The sequence below is a fragment of the Thunnus maccoyii genome, chromosome 15 (assembly GCF_910596095.1).
Source record: "Thunnus maccoyii chromosome 15, fThuMac1.1, whole genome shotgun sequence".
In the NCBI taxonomy this organism is placed as follows: Eukaryota; Metazoa; Chordata; class Actinopteri; order Scombriformes; family Scombridae; genus Thunnus; species Thunnus maccoyii.
Genome location: NC_056547.1, coordinates 28,225,090 through 28,240,292, shown reverse-complemented (window position 1 = coordinate 28,240,292; position 15,203 = coordinate 28,225,090). Strand labels below are relative to the sequence as shown.

At 39.1% G+C, this 15,203-nt stretch overlaps 1 protein-coding gene across 1 annotated transcript in view; it reads right to left on the bottom strand.

The window, feature by feature from the left end:
* Positions 1-15,203, bottom strand: part of eepd1 (endonuclease/exonuclease/phosphatase family domain containing 1) — a 32,746-nt gene that overhangs the window by 10,484 nt on the left and 7,059 nt on the right. Inside the window, exon 3 of the mRNA XM_042434550.1 lies at positions 4,420-4,471. Coding sequence (XP_042290484.1) covers positions 4,420-4,471 — 52 coding nt within the window. The remainder of the gene's footprint in view (positions 1-4,419; positions 4,472-15,203) is intronic.

Genomic DNA, 15,203 nt, shown 5'->3' with positions numbered 1-15,203 from the left:
TTTTTGTCATGACAGAAACCAATTATTGAAAAGTTTTCCTAATATTTTGTCCACCCCATTAATATACATGAGGAGGGCAAAATATTAGGAATACTTTTCAATATAATGCACTCCAGTATACCACCATCACCCACCACAACCTCAATAATAAACATACAGTAGAATTATTACCTTTCTGACAATGTCAACAAAAGCTGAAAATGTATAAGTTTTGTAATAGTCTCACAGGTCTAAACATTTGGCTCATAGAGACTGAGGACAATCTCCCAGGTTTCATTGTTAAAACTGGGTGGAAACAATTAGTGAGTTTAAAAAAACTGTATTGCCAATCCAAAGTCTTTAGAGGGGTCCTTCATGTTGGGGCTGTGACATGCAGTTCACTACGGAGGAGAATGAGGGGAGAGCATCATTTCTGGTAAGGCTTGTTCTTGACAAAATGTAAGAGGCGCAGGTTTGTTAGCGGCTTTCAGTGGGCAGAGATCTCCCATTGTCTGGTATCGTGAGACTAGCTTCGTAAAAGTACAATTTATGGCAGAACTGGATTGCATTAATGTGCTTGTGAGTGTATAATTGCATTGCAGGGTTAACACATGTTTTTTTAAAATATATTAAATATGCATTTTCCCTGCAATGAAAAGAGTGTACAACAAAAAATATATATTTTGGCAGGTTGCACTGCACTAAGCAAAGTGAAGGATCTGGGAGAGAGAATGGAAAAAACATTTCCTATTCACTATACAGAGGGAGACACTGCAGGGATAGGAGATGAAAAGAGAGGCTGCTAAGGGCTAAGACAAGACAGAAGAGATGTGAAAACAGGCTGAAAATCAGTGTGGGAGGCTGGCACAAGTGAAAACACTGCAATGTGGGCTAGAGCTTGTCCAGAGGTAACTCATCCTCCCACCACCCCCTCTCTCTGTCCAAAATACTCTGCTGCTGACCTACTTCCCTTTCCAGGGAGCTGATTTCTCTGCCAAGGATCCATCTGGTAGCCCATACAGAAAGTGACATTTCATGTGTGCAAAGAAGTGTGTAGGCTGAACAGGAACACATCATAATGCTCAGAGACGCATGTTGAACTCTGACATTTAAGGATGCATTGGCATCTGTGCATTAATGCAGTTGCCCTACATCTAAGACAGTGGGCGAGCTGACTGTACAAGCGTACTTTATATAGAGCTTCTGTTAGTGAGTTTATCCATTGTTTTCTCCAGCATCCATACTGACAGATTGGGGTCCCAAAATTCTCTCAGTTCTGAGGGCTTAATCACACCAGCATTTAAAGTCCCCCTCAAAATGTGTTTTTCTTCTTGTTCCTACAGTTGGATGTTTGAGCTTCACTGTGTAGAATGATGTATGTGCAGAGTTTTTTTTTTCACATTCATCTGCTGAAAGTGGAACGTTTCTCTGTGCTCACTGAAAATCTGATTTTATGATTTTAAGGGGTGGCATATTGGCATCATAACAAATAGTTCTGATAGTCTCAAATAGTGGACGAATATTCAACTTACACAAGTGTGATGTGGAAACTTGAAGCCTCCAGTGCACAAACACTGAGAATGGACTTACAGTGAAGTTGGAGACATCTTGTGTCCAGCAGTTCAACTTCTGAGATTAAATATATTTACGTATTTTAATGAGAGAGAAAGAGGACATTAAGGATTTTAGTGTGGTAATTATACTTTTTCTGTGGAAAAAAACATATTGGAGTATTTTTGTATGTCTTAATACATGTCTGTAGAGGATCTTTAAAATCTTGCAGCAAAATCAGGTCATGAATGTAATGTGCAATCACTGGATTCACTTGCTGGTGTGAGGTAGCCTATTTGCTATGTTGCATCAGCCACTTTTATTTAACCTTGCTCTGCTGGATTACAAATGGCTCCACAACAGAGGAATAGTTATAGAATGGAAGAGTTATGAGACAGGAATTGATGGTTCAGATACATATTTTGAATAAAATGTGTAGCTAGAAACTAGCTAGGAGGCTAGTTAGCTGAGAGAGTTTTTTCCCTATTTCAATAACTATGGAAAGAAAATACCAGGGAAGAGGGGGAGGGCCAGGGTACGGTGGCCAACACAAGCAATTTAAGAAAACATCTTCATCAATTTGACAACACACGCAGCATTTAGAACACGCACTGCAAATACCACTAATACCACTAATGATAAGTTTAAGCCACACACAAACATGCTGTACAAACAGACGGGTGAGGAATTAAAGGAAAAGCCAACATAAAGTGTCTTAATAAGGTGTTGAGCCACCAGAACAGCTTCAATACACCTTGGCATTGATTCTACAGTCTCTGAACTCTTCTGGAGGGATGAACACCATTCTTCAAAAAGATATTCCCTTGTTTTGATGATGGTGGTGGAGAGCACTGTCTAACACATCAGTCCAAAATCTCCCATAGGTTTCAACTGGTTTGAGATCTGGTGACTGTGAAGACCATAGCATATGATTCACATCATTTTCATACTCATCAAACCATTCATTGACCCCTCATGCCCTATGGATGGGGGCATTGTCATCCTGGAAGAGACCACTGCCATCAGGATCGAAATGTTTCAATATAGGATAAAGGTGATGACTCAGAACAACTTTGTATTGATTTGCAGTGACCCTTCCCTCTAAGGGAAGTGGATCCTAACCCATGCCAGCAAAATGCCCCCCACAGCATAACAGAGCCACCAGACCCCCTCACTGTAGGGGTCAAGCATTCAGACTTGTATCAGTTTTTCCTTTAATTTGTCACCTGTCTGTATACACAGAAGCACATTTACACACACATTCTTTCTGTAGCTCACATACAAAGATCACAGTTTAGTCTTTACTGAAAATGTTTAGGTACCATGTTGAACAACAGCACACAAACATATCATTTTACTTAAAAGTATGAGTTTTTGCCTTTGTTAAATTGATGGAATTAATAAAGTTCAAAATTATCTCAAAATTGTTTGATTTTGTGTCATTTTTAAAACAGTATTTAATGGTAGCACTAATAACCCCTAGAGCGCTCAATTTACCCCATCTCCATGCTCATTTTACCCCTACCTTGGGGTAAGTTGTGCCATAGGACTAACTTTTTTTGATGGGTCATTGTTCTAAAACTATAATAATTAGATACCTTGTTTTAATTTCCATGGGTACACAACAACCTGAGGTATATATAATAACTATTATTTGAAACAAATACACTTTTATTTTCCATTCTCCCCTACAGTGTCTGGCTTAACCAGCAGTCAATTCAAGCACAAGCAAGGGGAAAAACATGTATCTGTTAGTGTGCACCTGCACTGCTTAAAGCAAGATACAGTTGTCAAGTGAGCTTGCAATACTGTTTAGGGTTGTAAAGTGTCCAATTTGAATGCTGGCTTGGTGATATATAAAAGCAGAGTAAACAAAAGAAGGTTAGGGCTTTTGTCAATGTTGACTCAAGCTGTGGCTGTGGCTATTCCCTGGAAGCAGCATGTGGCAGTACATAACGAACTTAAAAATGTAGTAGTAGAAAAGATTTGTTTGTTCATTTTTAACCAGCACTATGTAACAGTGAGGTAGTCGGTTTTAGTAGCATCATGCTTTAGAGGAGTTACTAAGTGTATCTTTGAACTTGACGGGGACAGGCTAGCTGTTTCCCTCTGCTTCCTGTCTTTATGCTAAGCTAGACTTAAGCTAGGCTAGTCAATATCCTGGCTTTATCGTACTGAACACACAGACATGAGATTCATATCAATGTCCTTATATCACTCTGAAAGAAAACAAATGATTGTATTACCCAAAACATTTAAGTATCCCTTTAACATGGTGAACTCAAAGGTGCTATAGCACAAATATCCTCCAGAGCTGAACAACTTGGAAAGCTACAGCTTCTGTTATGATTTATATTTCTGTGTCATTTGTCTTCTGGCAAATCTGGCCATCACAGCTCCCAGCTGTCAGCTCAAATGTGGCAGCATCTTTTTGCTAAATTATCTTTTCTAATTTAAAAACAGAATGTGAATCAAAGATTAGTCCAAAGATAGTAATCAATAAAGTGTCATCTTCTCTCAGTGGAGGGACAGTTGTAGGCTGTGGATTTGTATGTATGCCAATACCTGACACTGGACACCCTCCAACCCATAGCAACCACTGTCATATTTATAGTAATGAAAGCACAGGAGAGCACTAACACAGTTCAAACCCAAAAGTGTGACTAGAAATAGAGGACATTTACACTCCAGAGATAGAGACAGAGACAGAGAAAGGGGGAGCATTTGCAGAAACATATTACCTAAATAGGAAACACTCAGTGACAGTTTCTGACTGCATTTCCCTGAGTAGTGAGTCATCTCATTTGCAATGCTGCAAATGAAAGCAAGACACTAGCAGACCTCCCAATCAACCAGTGTGACCAGTGAGTCTGAGAAGCTCCACTTTACCTTGTCAAGAGCCTCCCGCTCCAGCAGGTCCTGCACTGCCAGTAACTTGATGCTGTAAACAGAAAGAGAGCGGTTTCAGTTTTACATTTACATATTTACATTTTGACTGTGCATACCATAACATTTCCATCATGAACAAAACATTCATATACACTGTTCCATTGGTTACATCTGGTGTGACTATTGTGGCTAAAAAATTGTTGAAAGTTTGACTTTTAATCTGTTTGGGTCTGTTTTGGTCAGACTCTCTCATTAAATGTGAGCCATGTTATACAACCTCAACATTCCATTGGTAAATACATGTGTTTGCAAATGCTTGAAGCAACATTAATTCACAGTTTTGGGTTTTCCCCCTGTGGAACAAGCTGTAAACATAAGGCTGACAGCTGCAGCTTTCAAAGTTGTTAGCAAGCAATTGCCTTTTACTATACACTCAGCAGACATCAAGCAACATTAGCATTTATTTGAGGTTGTGTCTCTTTAAGCAATTATTCACTCTCCTTTGGTTTGGTCTCCACCAACCCCTGACAAGGAATATTTGTCTCTTTATAGCTGCTAAATGTCTATATGTTTACTAGCTAATTGCTAACTCTGCCTGTGCCACTGATTCAAAACTGTAGTTCAAGGTTCTAATACCAAAACAATAAGTTAAAAGAGGCTGAAATGCTCCACAGAGCTGCAGAGTTGGTGATGATTCTCTGTGGGTTTGTCACTACAAGTAACATCTTTCACATTGCACACAGTTATTTGATGCATTGCTGATATGAGAATATTGATTAATGCAGCTTTAAATAATTCCATAAATAATCTCTTTAAGACACTATGTATAGGAGTTATACTACCCAGTAGTGGTATGAAAATAGACATTGTGAGAGTAACACAAAACGTGTTGGACCTGGAACACTGAGATCTGAATGGAGCACAGAGAATGCACCAGTTTTCACTTTGTCTCATTTTTCTTCAAATATTACTACACACTATTCTACTCTCTCTGTCTTTGAATTGTATAAATATGATCTTTTTAACAAACATAAAAACATCTTTTAATCTTTACTTTCAATAGAAGAGGTCACATCACCCACAGAAACTCAAACATCATTAAGATTTATAAAATCCAAGGAAAAGATGTGTCAGTACCACTCACACTGTTTGCTTTGGTTCCTTGGAAATGCAGACCTGAGATACAACAGCAATGAGTGCTCAGCACCAAAGAAGGAGACTGGAAACAATTAGGATTTTATGAATCACCACATTAAAATTTGTTTTTTCTAACCCAAATTACAAAAAAAACCCCAAAACAAAAACAAAAAAAACTCCCTACATATTTCCTAACTTGCTTGTACTGGTATCTAGAGATGCCTGTGTACTTACACAGACTGGTAATTATTGACTTTTTATTCTATATTGAAAATGCACTGTTACATTATGCCAAAATAAGGGCAAACTTATTACAGTTTTGCTTTATTCTATTATCTTACAAACAGTAATGATAGCATAGAGAGACAGACTGTGTTGACCCAACAGATTCAGGTGGCAAAACCCAAGCTGGATCCTCTACATAATAAACAGCACATTTTCTCAGGGCAATTTCAGTGTTTTTTAAACTGGCAAAGATCTCAGAAAATCTGACTAACTGACGGAGGGAGTTTGGACCGGTAAATTCTATGTGCCGACATGTTATTGCAGAGTGAAGGAGGAGTCTTTACAGCCCAATAAACATTTATCTGTTTACTTTAAAAATGATTTTCCAGACCAACAGTCAGCACAATAAAAAGCAGTAAATTTCTGAGAGGCACTGCTGCTTTCTCTCGGCTCTGTGGGAGGAACTGCTTTGCAATGCAATTTGCGACAGAGTAAAGCATTCCTCAGTATTTCATTTGAATTTAAGTCTTTCACAAACAGCCTCTGAACATGAAGAAAGTCTTATTTGGTAACAAGAAGGGAATTAAATAAGTTTCCAAATTCCTGCTAGGTAGTTGATACCCATAATCTTCCAGAGCTCGATCTGAGCCGTTTATTATATTAGAGCCAGAGTTACACAAGGCATTACGCATACACGCTCACACACGCACCCTCAGCTCAGTCTGCAGTGCCATATGCTGAACTGATTCGCTGTGGTGCAACACAATGAAATGGTTGGTGGAAATGCTTCGACCTCATTCACCTCTAACCTACTAATCCGAAATCAGCCACAGAGAAAATCACATTGCATAACAGTCTTTTCTATCAGAGAAGTGCTGCTGCTGGTGCTGCCGACATTAGAGGAGCTCTGTTACTACTCCACACTGACTCACATTCACTTAGCTGAGTGCAGTAGTTCCACTGTAGCATCATGTGTAATGTAATCAGTCAGCACTTGTGAAGGAGAACATAGAGGGGTTACAGCACAAATCCTCTACATGGCTGCACATGTCATACTGTAAAGGATGTGAAGCCGTCAAGGGCAAATTCAGCCATGAGGAGACCACGTTCTGCACTTTCTCTTCTGCAGCATAAAGGTCGTACGGAAAGACGGCTCAGACCTTTACACATAAAATATCTTTCACCAGTTGGATGCACTTCAGATATGTGTTTCATCCACCTGATGCATGACAAATGCTTTCATTTTTAACTAACAACAACTCATGTTTGACACACACTTTATGTGCCTAGCTGGGATCTGGAGCAACTTTATATGCTTCACAAGTCTACTTTTTTATGCAAGTAAGTGCTTAATTTACATCCACTTAACCATTTTAATACAAAAAATGGTAAACATGGTAAACCACCTGGATAATACTAACAAAACAGATATTTTTTTACAGGGCAGACAACTATTTTAGAAATACAAGCTGTTTCATGAATTATGTTTTGTTGTCGTCGTAGGGTGTTGAAACTTTTCAGTCAACTCACTACGCCCATCCTTGCATTGACTTTTTCTGATTGGCTGAGAGCCATTGCACTGCAGTTACCCTTTGAGCAGCCAATGAACTATTGATAGGCATCACCTCATCTTAAAGACGACGTTTTTAGACAGTATACTTATTAATTGATATTGTTATATTTTCACCTCCAAGCATTTGACCTTCACCTACTGTACTGACTGTACTCTACTGAATATGTGTCAGCAGCTGCTTTAATTGATTCTAATTCCAGTCACAGTGAATGAGGGAGTGAATGTGTTAAAGATTTACGTACTTAGAATTTCCAGGTCCTGAGGACACCATGTAATACTTATACTGATTGAATGAAGACCATGTCTAAGACCACTGAGATTTCCCAGCAGGTGTCTGAGTTCATAATGTTCACAAAATTGTGAACCAGTCATTTAAAGATGCTATAATTGACTTTTTGAGCTGCTTGAGGTCAGCGGAAAAAGCTGTAAACACGTTGACATATTATGACCTTATTAAGTTGTTATGGCTATCATGTTAGCAAACGATTGCTGATTTACACATCCAGCAGACACGACCAACAAAGGTAAGTTCAGTATTCACACTCTTTTAAGCTCAGGTTTGGTCTCCACCAACTCCTCAGGGAAATATGGTTCTTTAGCTGCTAAATGCTGCAATATCGACTCTCATTTGAAATGAAAAAGATGCAGTTAGCGCACTTCCAGCAGCTGTAAATTATAACTGAGCCCTATTTCTTTCCTCTGCGTTGCCCTGCAGCAAAGCAGCTAGCCAATCAGAACCTACCCTGAAATAAAACAGGTTGTTTTAGAATATCCAGTGAAACTTTGTGAAGGTTGAAAGCTTTGACTTGCTGTTTTAGCTGCAAATCTCTACATATGAAGTAACTTAAATTACTGCTGTATTTCAAGTTGCAACTTACTAACACAACCTGCTGTGTGTGTATTTTAACTCTGTAACACTGGCCTAAGATACATTCAGACTAGACTATCCACAGTACCCAGAGACAGTGGAGATTAACCCAAGCCATATCATGCCTACTGCACATGGTACAGCAACTCTTTACATAACAATACATACCACTGAGATTCAATTTACAAATCAGTATCAGTATCAATGATCCTTATTTCAGTTTTCCAGCAGATCCATCTATTTCTACTGCCCCTTTGTTGCCTTTGTGATCAACGAGTCCACAGATCCTGTTTTAAGAACAAACAGGCCTGCAGCCCCAGAGACAATACCTCTTTCCTCCTAAGTGTGATCACTCTGCACAGTGAAAGAAACTTTCACAGAGACCATGCTACTCTCCCGCTGATTAAGATCCTGATCCTCCTGTTTCCACTGGCAGGAATTCAAGCCCAACACACCCTGAGCTGACCTGAGCTTCAGCCATGTCATCAGGACATGCAGGATAACGCTGAGTCAGTGATGCAACCAGTGCTTTGACTGTACTTTGAAGCCCTGAGATGTCAACAGAATTTGCTGTGTCCACAGGAGATAATCCTGACACAAATGATTCTCAAGAAGAAATGAAAATACACATAGACACAAGTAAGTACAAAAATACAAACAAAGGTTGCTGAGAGATATAAAAACCAATCCTTCAGTGTCACCGTGACAACAGAAATCGCTGTTAATGTCAAACACTTGCAGTGGATTTCTAGGCCCCATATCTACTGCTGCTGTGCAGATACAGACAACATGATGAAGCAAAACAGTGTCTGCTTCAGCATTTGTCGGATTAAGGCAAATCTGAGGGCAGACATGAGGTTGCGTAATCAGGCGTGACGAGCAGCAGCGGCAGCAGAGATGACCTTGAACATAAATAACGCCTCTGAGGATTTTCTAGCACTGAATGAGGAAAGGGGCAATTTAAAGAGCCACAGTTTGATGGGGTGCTGACGGTGGTGAAAGCAGGTCTGAGTCTAGGGGATTTTTCACTTCATATAACTGCTGTCTTGTGAAACCTGTCACCATGGTTTTGAGAGGTTTTAGTGTTTTAACTCCAGACAAAGGCATGATTCCTCTATTAGTTATTCATGGCTGCTGTGAAGATAAGGCCACCTTTAGATGAAAATCTATATTTAATAAACAGTCTACCCAATGTCCACTTTTGAGGAACTAACATATATAGCTATGAAGAGACCAAATGTCCACTAACACAGTAAGGTTTGTGAGGCCGCAACTTGACATGCAAACTTGTAAGAGTTGCAATACATAAACATCTACTACAATCTGTAAAAATGAAAAACTAAAATAATTTGTGAACTTGTAAACTTCAGATGTTTTGTGTAGCTTTGTTGATGCATATTTGTATGAAATAATGTATTTGATATTTTAATTGGTTTTTAGCAAGATATTCTGCATGAGGATACTGTCAAAATGGCTGTAATTTTGTTAATAATATGCAAAGCAAATGTCAAATACATTTGCTTTGGTTCCTTGCTTTTGGTTCCTTTTACTACATGTAATTTGCACATTTACATTACACCAAGACCAAATCAGAGCTAAAAAAGAGAAAGAATAATGGACTTAGATTCATCAGGCGGCTGGAAACGCCGCCAAATGAATGCTAATGTTGCTCCGTAACTGCTGGATGTGTAAATAAGCAACTGTTTGCTAACATGTTAGCTACAACAACAGTACTGGCTGGGGATATGGTGCTGTGCTGTGCATCCGTCAGCTTATTTAGATGGTAAATATTTTGAAAAGTTTTCATATGCAGTAAAACAAGAAAAAAATAACATGTGAAAATCAACAATAAAGTTAAAGTTATATGAATGTGCTGGGAAACACAGATGATGTCCCAATCAGTATTAGAAAAATAAAGCCCCATCCCATCATCACTCCAACAATAATTAACAATAACTAACAATAACTTAATTTAAAATCTGCAACTACATTTGTCAGTAACTACACTAGTGGCAATTAGAAGCTGTTTATTTAGCCATATTTTGGAAGTGTTTGGAAGACACTGAGTATATGGATGGAAAGCAGAGAAGTAGTTTTTTGAAAAGTTTCTACAGACGCATTGATACCTTTCTTTTGCCATGAAATTGGAATTCAAAGGAAGCAGTGTTCACAGCCATCTTTCAAGCCTTGAAAATGGGATTGCGGTGGAGTATTCCTTGAAGGTTTACTCTTCAAATCAAGTATTCACTTCAGTAATCTGTGTTTGACTGACCCATAATTCACCTCACTCGCTCCATACCCTCTAAGGTAATGTATCTTTTGTCTCAATTTCTCTAATTAAAGTGGAGTTGCTTTTAGCTTGGTATTGACTATTGTAAGTCACTTTGATTTGCTGCTCAGTGTTAAAAGTGCTGCTGCAGGAGACAAACAAGCCCAAATCAGCTTTGTTTAGCGGAAGAAATGGGGTTGGAAGCACTGTATTGGCCCGAGTGACTCCTGGCTGGCAGGGCTTGATGCCCCTAACTCACTGTCCACCCACAATAAAATGCTGCGCCAATGGAAATTTCCACATGAGCACCCAACACCCTGCGTCAGCTCAGCACAGACCTCTTTTGCAGCACCCTGTCCTCATGACCTCAGCACCCATGCTGGCTGCAACCTTTCTCTGGATTCTTTTAGAGGATCAGGTTGTCTCAGTAATAGCCAAGCGCTATTTACTAGCATCACTGAAAATGTAAGATGGCGGTGGCACGTCCAGGTGCGGCGGCTCTGCACTCTCCAAACCGATGCTTCAGATTCATTGGATGAGCAATGGGGTACAAAATCTCTTAAGAGCGCACAATAACGCTTTTAAATCCGGTGACACTACAGCATATAGTGTTGCCAGGTCAAACCTGAAAAAAGGCATAATAGAGGCCAAACACATTCACAGGTATCCTGTGGAAGACCACTTAAACAGCGCTGACACTGGGAGCGTATAGCAAGGCATCAGGGCTATCACTGACTACAAGAGCAACCCTGTCTGCCCCCACAGTGATGTCACACTGGCCAAGGAGCTCAACATTTTCTTCGCTCACTTTGAAACCGGCAACAATGTGCCAAGATTTCGGCCATAGAGGATGAACAGGTTCTCACATTGAGCACACATGATGTACAGCGCACGTTGCAGAGGGTCAATCCACACAAAGCGGCAGGCCTGGACAGAGTTCCAGGACGGGTACTTAAGGACTTTGCTGAACAGCTAACTGAGGTATTTAAAAGAATCTTCAACCTGTCAGGTTGAAGAGCTAATCAGAGATAATCATCAACTTTGGAAGGTCACAGAATGACAAGTACACTCCAGTCTTCATCAGCAGAGACAAAGTAGAGAGAATGTCCAGCTTCAGGTTTCTAGGCAAACACATGTCAGAGGACCTCACATGGTCCACTAACACCACTGCACTGGTCAAGAAAGCACAGCAATGGCTGACTCTGAAAAGAGCTGGTCTGCCCCAACAGATGCTGGTGACTCTCTACTGCTGCATCACAGACAGCATCCTAACATACTGCATCTCTGTGTGGTGTGTAGTGTGTAGTGTGTTTGATTCACACATAAGCTTAATGTAAAAAAAACAAATTGTCATTTTTACATTTGTATGTTATACAACTTATTAGATACAACATGTTAATTAGTGAGCTTCAGAGGTGTTGGTAGGTGTTTGTGTTTTTACTTTGGACAGAGCCAGGCTAGTTGTTTTTATGCTAAGCTAGGCTAATTGCCACCCAGCTTTAGCTCCTAACTTAACGTGCAGCCATGAAAATGCTATGGTTATATTTCCAAAAATTTCAAATCTTTCCTTTAACAGCAAAGTCGAGCTGAACAGGGCCCTGCAATGATTCAGAATCTCCCACAAACCAGCGGGGAGCACTAACTTCAGTGGACTAGCATGTGCAGAGAGAGGAATACAGATTCTTAAAATACACTCAGTCAGTCAGAAGGAATGTTTAAATGATAAATGGGACATTGTTCTGAATATGAACTGAATAAAATGTCACAAGTGAATGCAGCAATTCACAGACTCTGGTGCTTCTATAAGCTTGCAGTTCTCTGTAAAGTAAGGCTAAACAAGGAGCAGAAGCAGCTCTGATTAGACAGTAATATGATTAACAGTGACGACAGCCGCTGCTATCTGTACGCCCATTACTCAAAGACCAGGAATATCTCCAGAAACTCATTACCATATAATTGGCTTTAGTGGCTGCTGTGTCAACACAGTGGGCTGGACTATCATCTGTAAGCCACCTCTGCTAAAAACATGAAGGAATGGTGGAGATATGAAACGTGAAAGACTGCACAGTTAGTGCATTTTAAAGGTTTTATTCTTACGTATGTGTTCCCTTCTTTGCTTTTTGTGCTTGGGTGTATGATTTAATAGCCTGTAATCTGCAAAAATGATAATGTGACCTGTCAAATATACAACTGAGCTTACATAAAACCAAACACAGAGACACCACAATCGGCTATGAAACTGCTTTGGCTAACTAGATGAGGATGTAAATCACTTTGTCTGGCATCTCTTCCTTTTTCACTCTGTCCTGTTCTGAGAAACTACAGTTCGCTTTTAGTAGGAACTCTCCACTTCATGTGCGTGACATCAACCCCTACCACCATCAGCCCCGTCAGCAAGGTGAAAGGTCAACCACAGACACAGTACCGAAGAAAACAAACCCTCATGACTTGACAGTGTGATGGAAAAAAGAAAGAACCTTGAGTAACTTTGCTGCTTTAAGGTTCAGCTTGTGATGAAACTGACTTTTGTTTCAGCTACGTGATCCAATTACAAAACTTATTTCTCTTTAACTAGAATATTTCAATTAGGAAAAATCTACTTTTCTCACACATAGCTTTACACAGGAACACAGGTCATTGGAAATTTTGAACTTAAAACTCATTAGAAAGTCCTGTGAAATTGTAGGAGTCATTTTGGAAGGACCTTCATTTGAAGTGTGTGCTACCATTATTGATCACAATTTCAGTTATTTGTTATCTGGACTGGTAACAAATATCTGGTAATAAACAGATCACTGGAGTCTGGAGGTTTTTGCTGTATTTAAATTAACTTCACATGCACCATTTGAAGCCTTTGTAGCATACCTGAATCCTGTATCAAGGCACAGACCTTCAATCAACCTAGCAAATGAAAAACTCTATGCAAATTCTAATGGTGATATGCCAAGCACATGGTAAATGAGGACAATGAGGATCCCAAATTAACATAAAAAAGGTTTGGAGGCAAAACCTGAAAAAGGAGAAGGAAAGCCTTCAATTAACTGTACCAAACAAGCCAGCGAGTTAGAGAGTCTGTTCTAAAGCATCTGACCAGTTTTAGAGAAATCATTTAAGAGCTTTATGAGAGTGAAATGAGTAATAGACAAGAAATATTTCCAGCATGTAACTTAACATTACATTTCTGTTTGTGAACTGATTAAAACAACTAGATGTAATGTGTTAATTAGTGACCTTTAGAGGTGTTGTTGGGTGTATTTTTGAGTTTTGGAGCCAGGATTAACATGCATGTTTTTATGTCCGAGTGCATTATTTATTTTTTTTTAATAATTTACATTTTCAGTACATTCAAACATATGTAAATATATATCTCTGTGTTTTGGCATCTCAAACTCCCAAATGTCAGGCGGTGCAACCCTCCATGCAAATGAACAGACTAAGAAAACGATGGTATTTTAATGATAATAAATTCAAAATAAAATACTATGGTATGATTTTATGTTTAAAACCTTTCAAATAAACCAAATTTTACAAATACCAATTGTTTTAAATGTGTTGAGATAATTGAAAAACTTTTGTCCAGCAGTTTGTATGTTCTCAAATGTCAGCGTGGAACTACCGCAAATATGGGATTTTTATTTTGAAGTGAAGAAGTAATAACATTAAAGAGGATATTGTATTATCAAGATATTGTTAGTAAAAACAGATGAGGATACCTGCTCTGTTCTTTCCGGTCAAAGTAAGCTCTCCCTCAAAGATAAAGCACTTCTTCCTGCACGTTAAAAAGGTTACTATCGAGAAAATGTATCATACTTTGCTGTAGACTCCTGATCAGTGCGTTTAAAGACACAGTAAAATAACGTGTTTTCCTTGCAGGATGGGAGAAGACACAAAATTAATGCAACTCTATTGTACAGATGTGAATGGTCAGAATGTTTGCAGGAAAGATCAGCATGACACATAGAGCGCATTAAAAATGATCCGGCTGCAAGAGAAGCATATCTTGCAAAAAAAAAAAAGAGAGGTAATACATCTTGATAAACTATAATGCAAGTCTGCAAAACAGTTTATTTTGCAGTTATTACTTTTAACCACTAGTCAGACATTTCAGATTTTTAAATGAGAATATGCCAGTTTATTAGTTCTCATGTTTTATAGTTATCAGAGGAGGAAGAGAGAGGGAAAAATTGTCATCAGCCAGCTGCCCAGAACAGAAAAAGAAAAAGTGAGGAAACAGTGGAGGCAAGACCAGATAAAGCACAGGGAAAGGAAAAGAGCTCAGGAGGAAATACTGAATTTCACACCTGAGTCAATGGATACAACTCGCTAAACATCCTAACACTGACAGAGAGAATATTGTCTGTGTAGATGTACAGCAACCCAGACCATCCTTGACAAAGACAGAAAGCAAGGTTGCACGTAAAATGCACAAAATGAAAAGAGAAATGGAAGCTGCCAAAAGAGAATCTAAAAAATCACAAAAGCGCATAGAACAATTAAGGGAAAAAATAAGTCTGGGAAGCAAAAGTCAAGATCTACAACTGAAGGGAACAGATCAAGGACTGCAAAGAAATTAGCCATCCAGAGAAAAGAGAGTTGTTGACTTCCTCTGTCGAGATGAGAACAGTCGCTTACTGCCAGGGGGAAAGGATACAGTCATAAAAACAAAAACAAACAGAGGCGTGTGTTAGTTAAACTCTTGACTGAACTACATC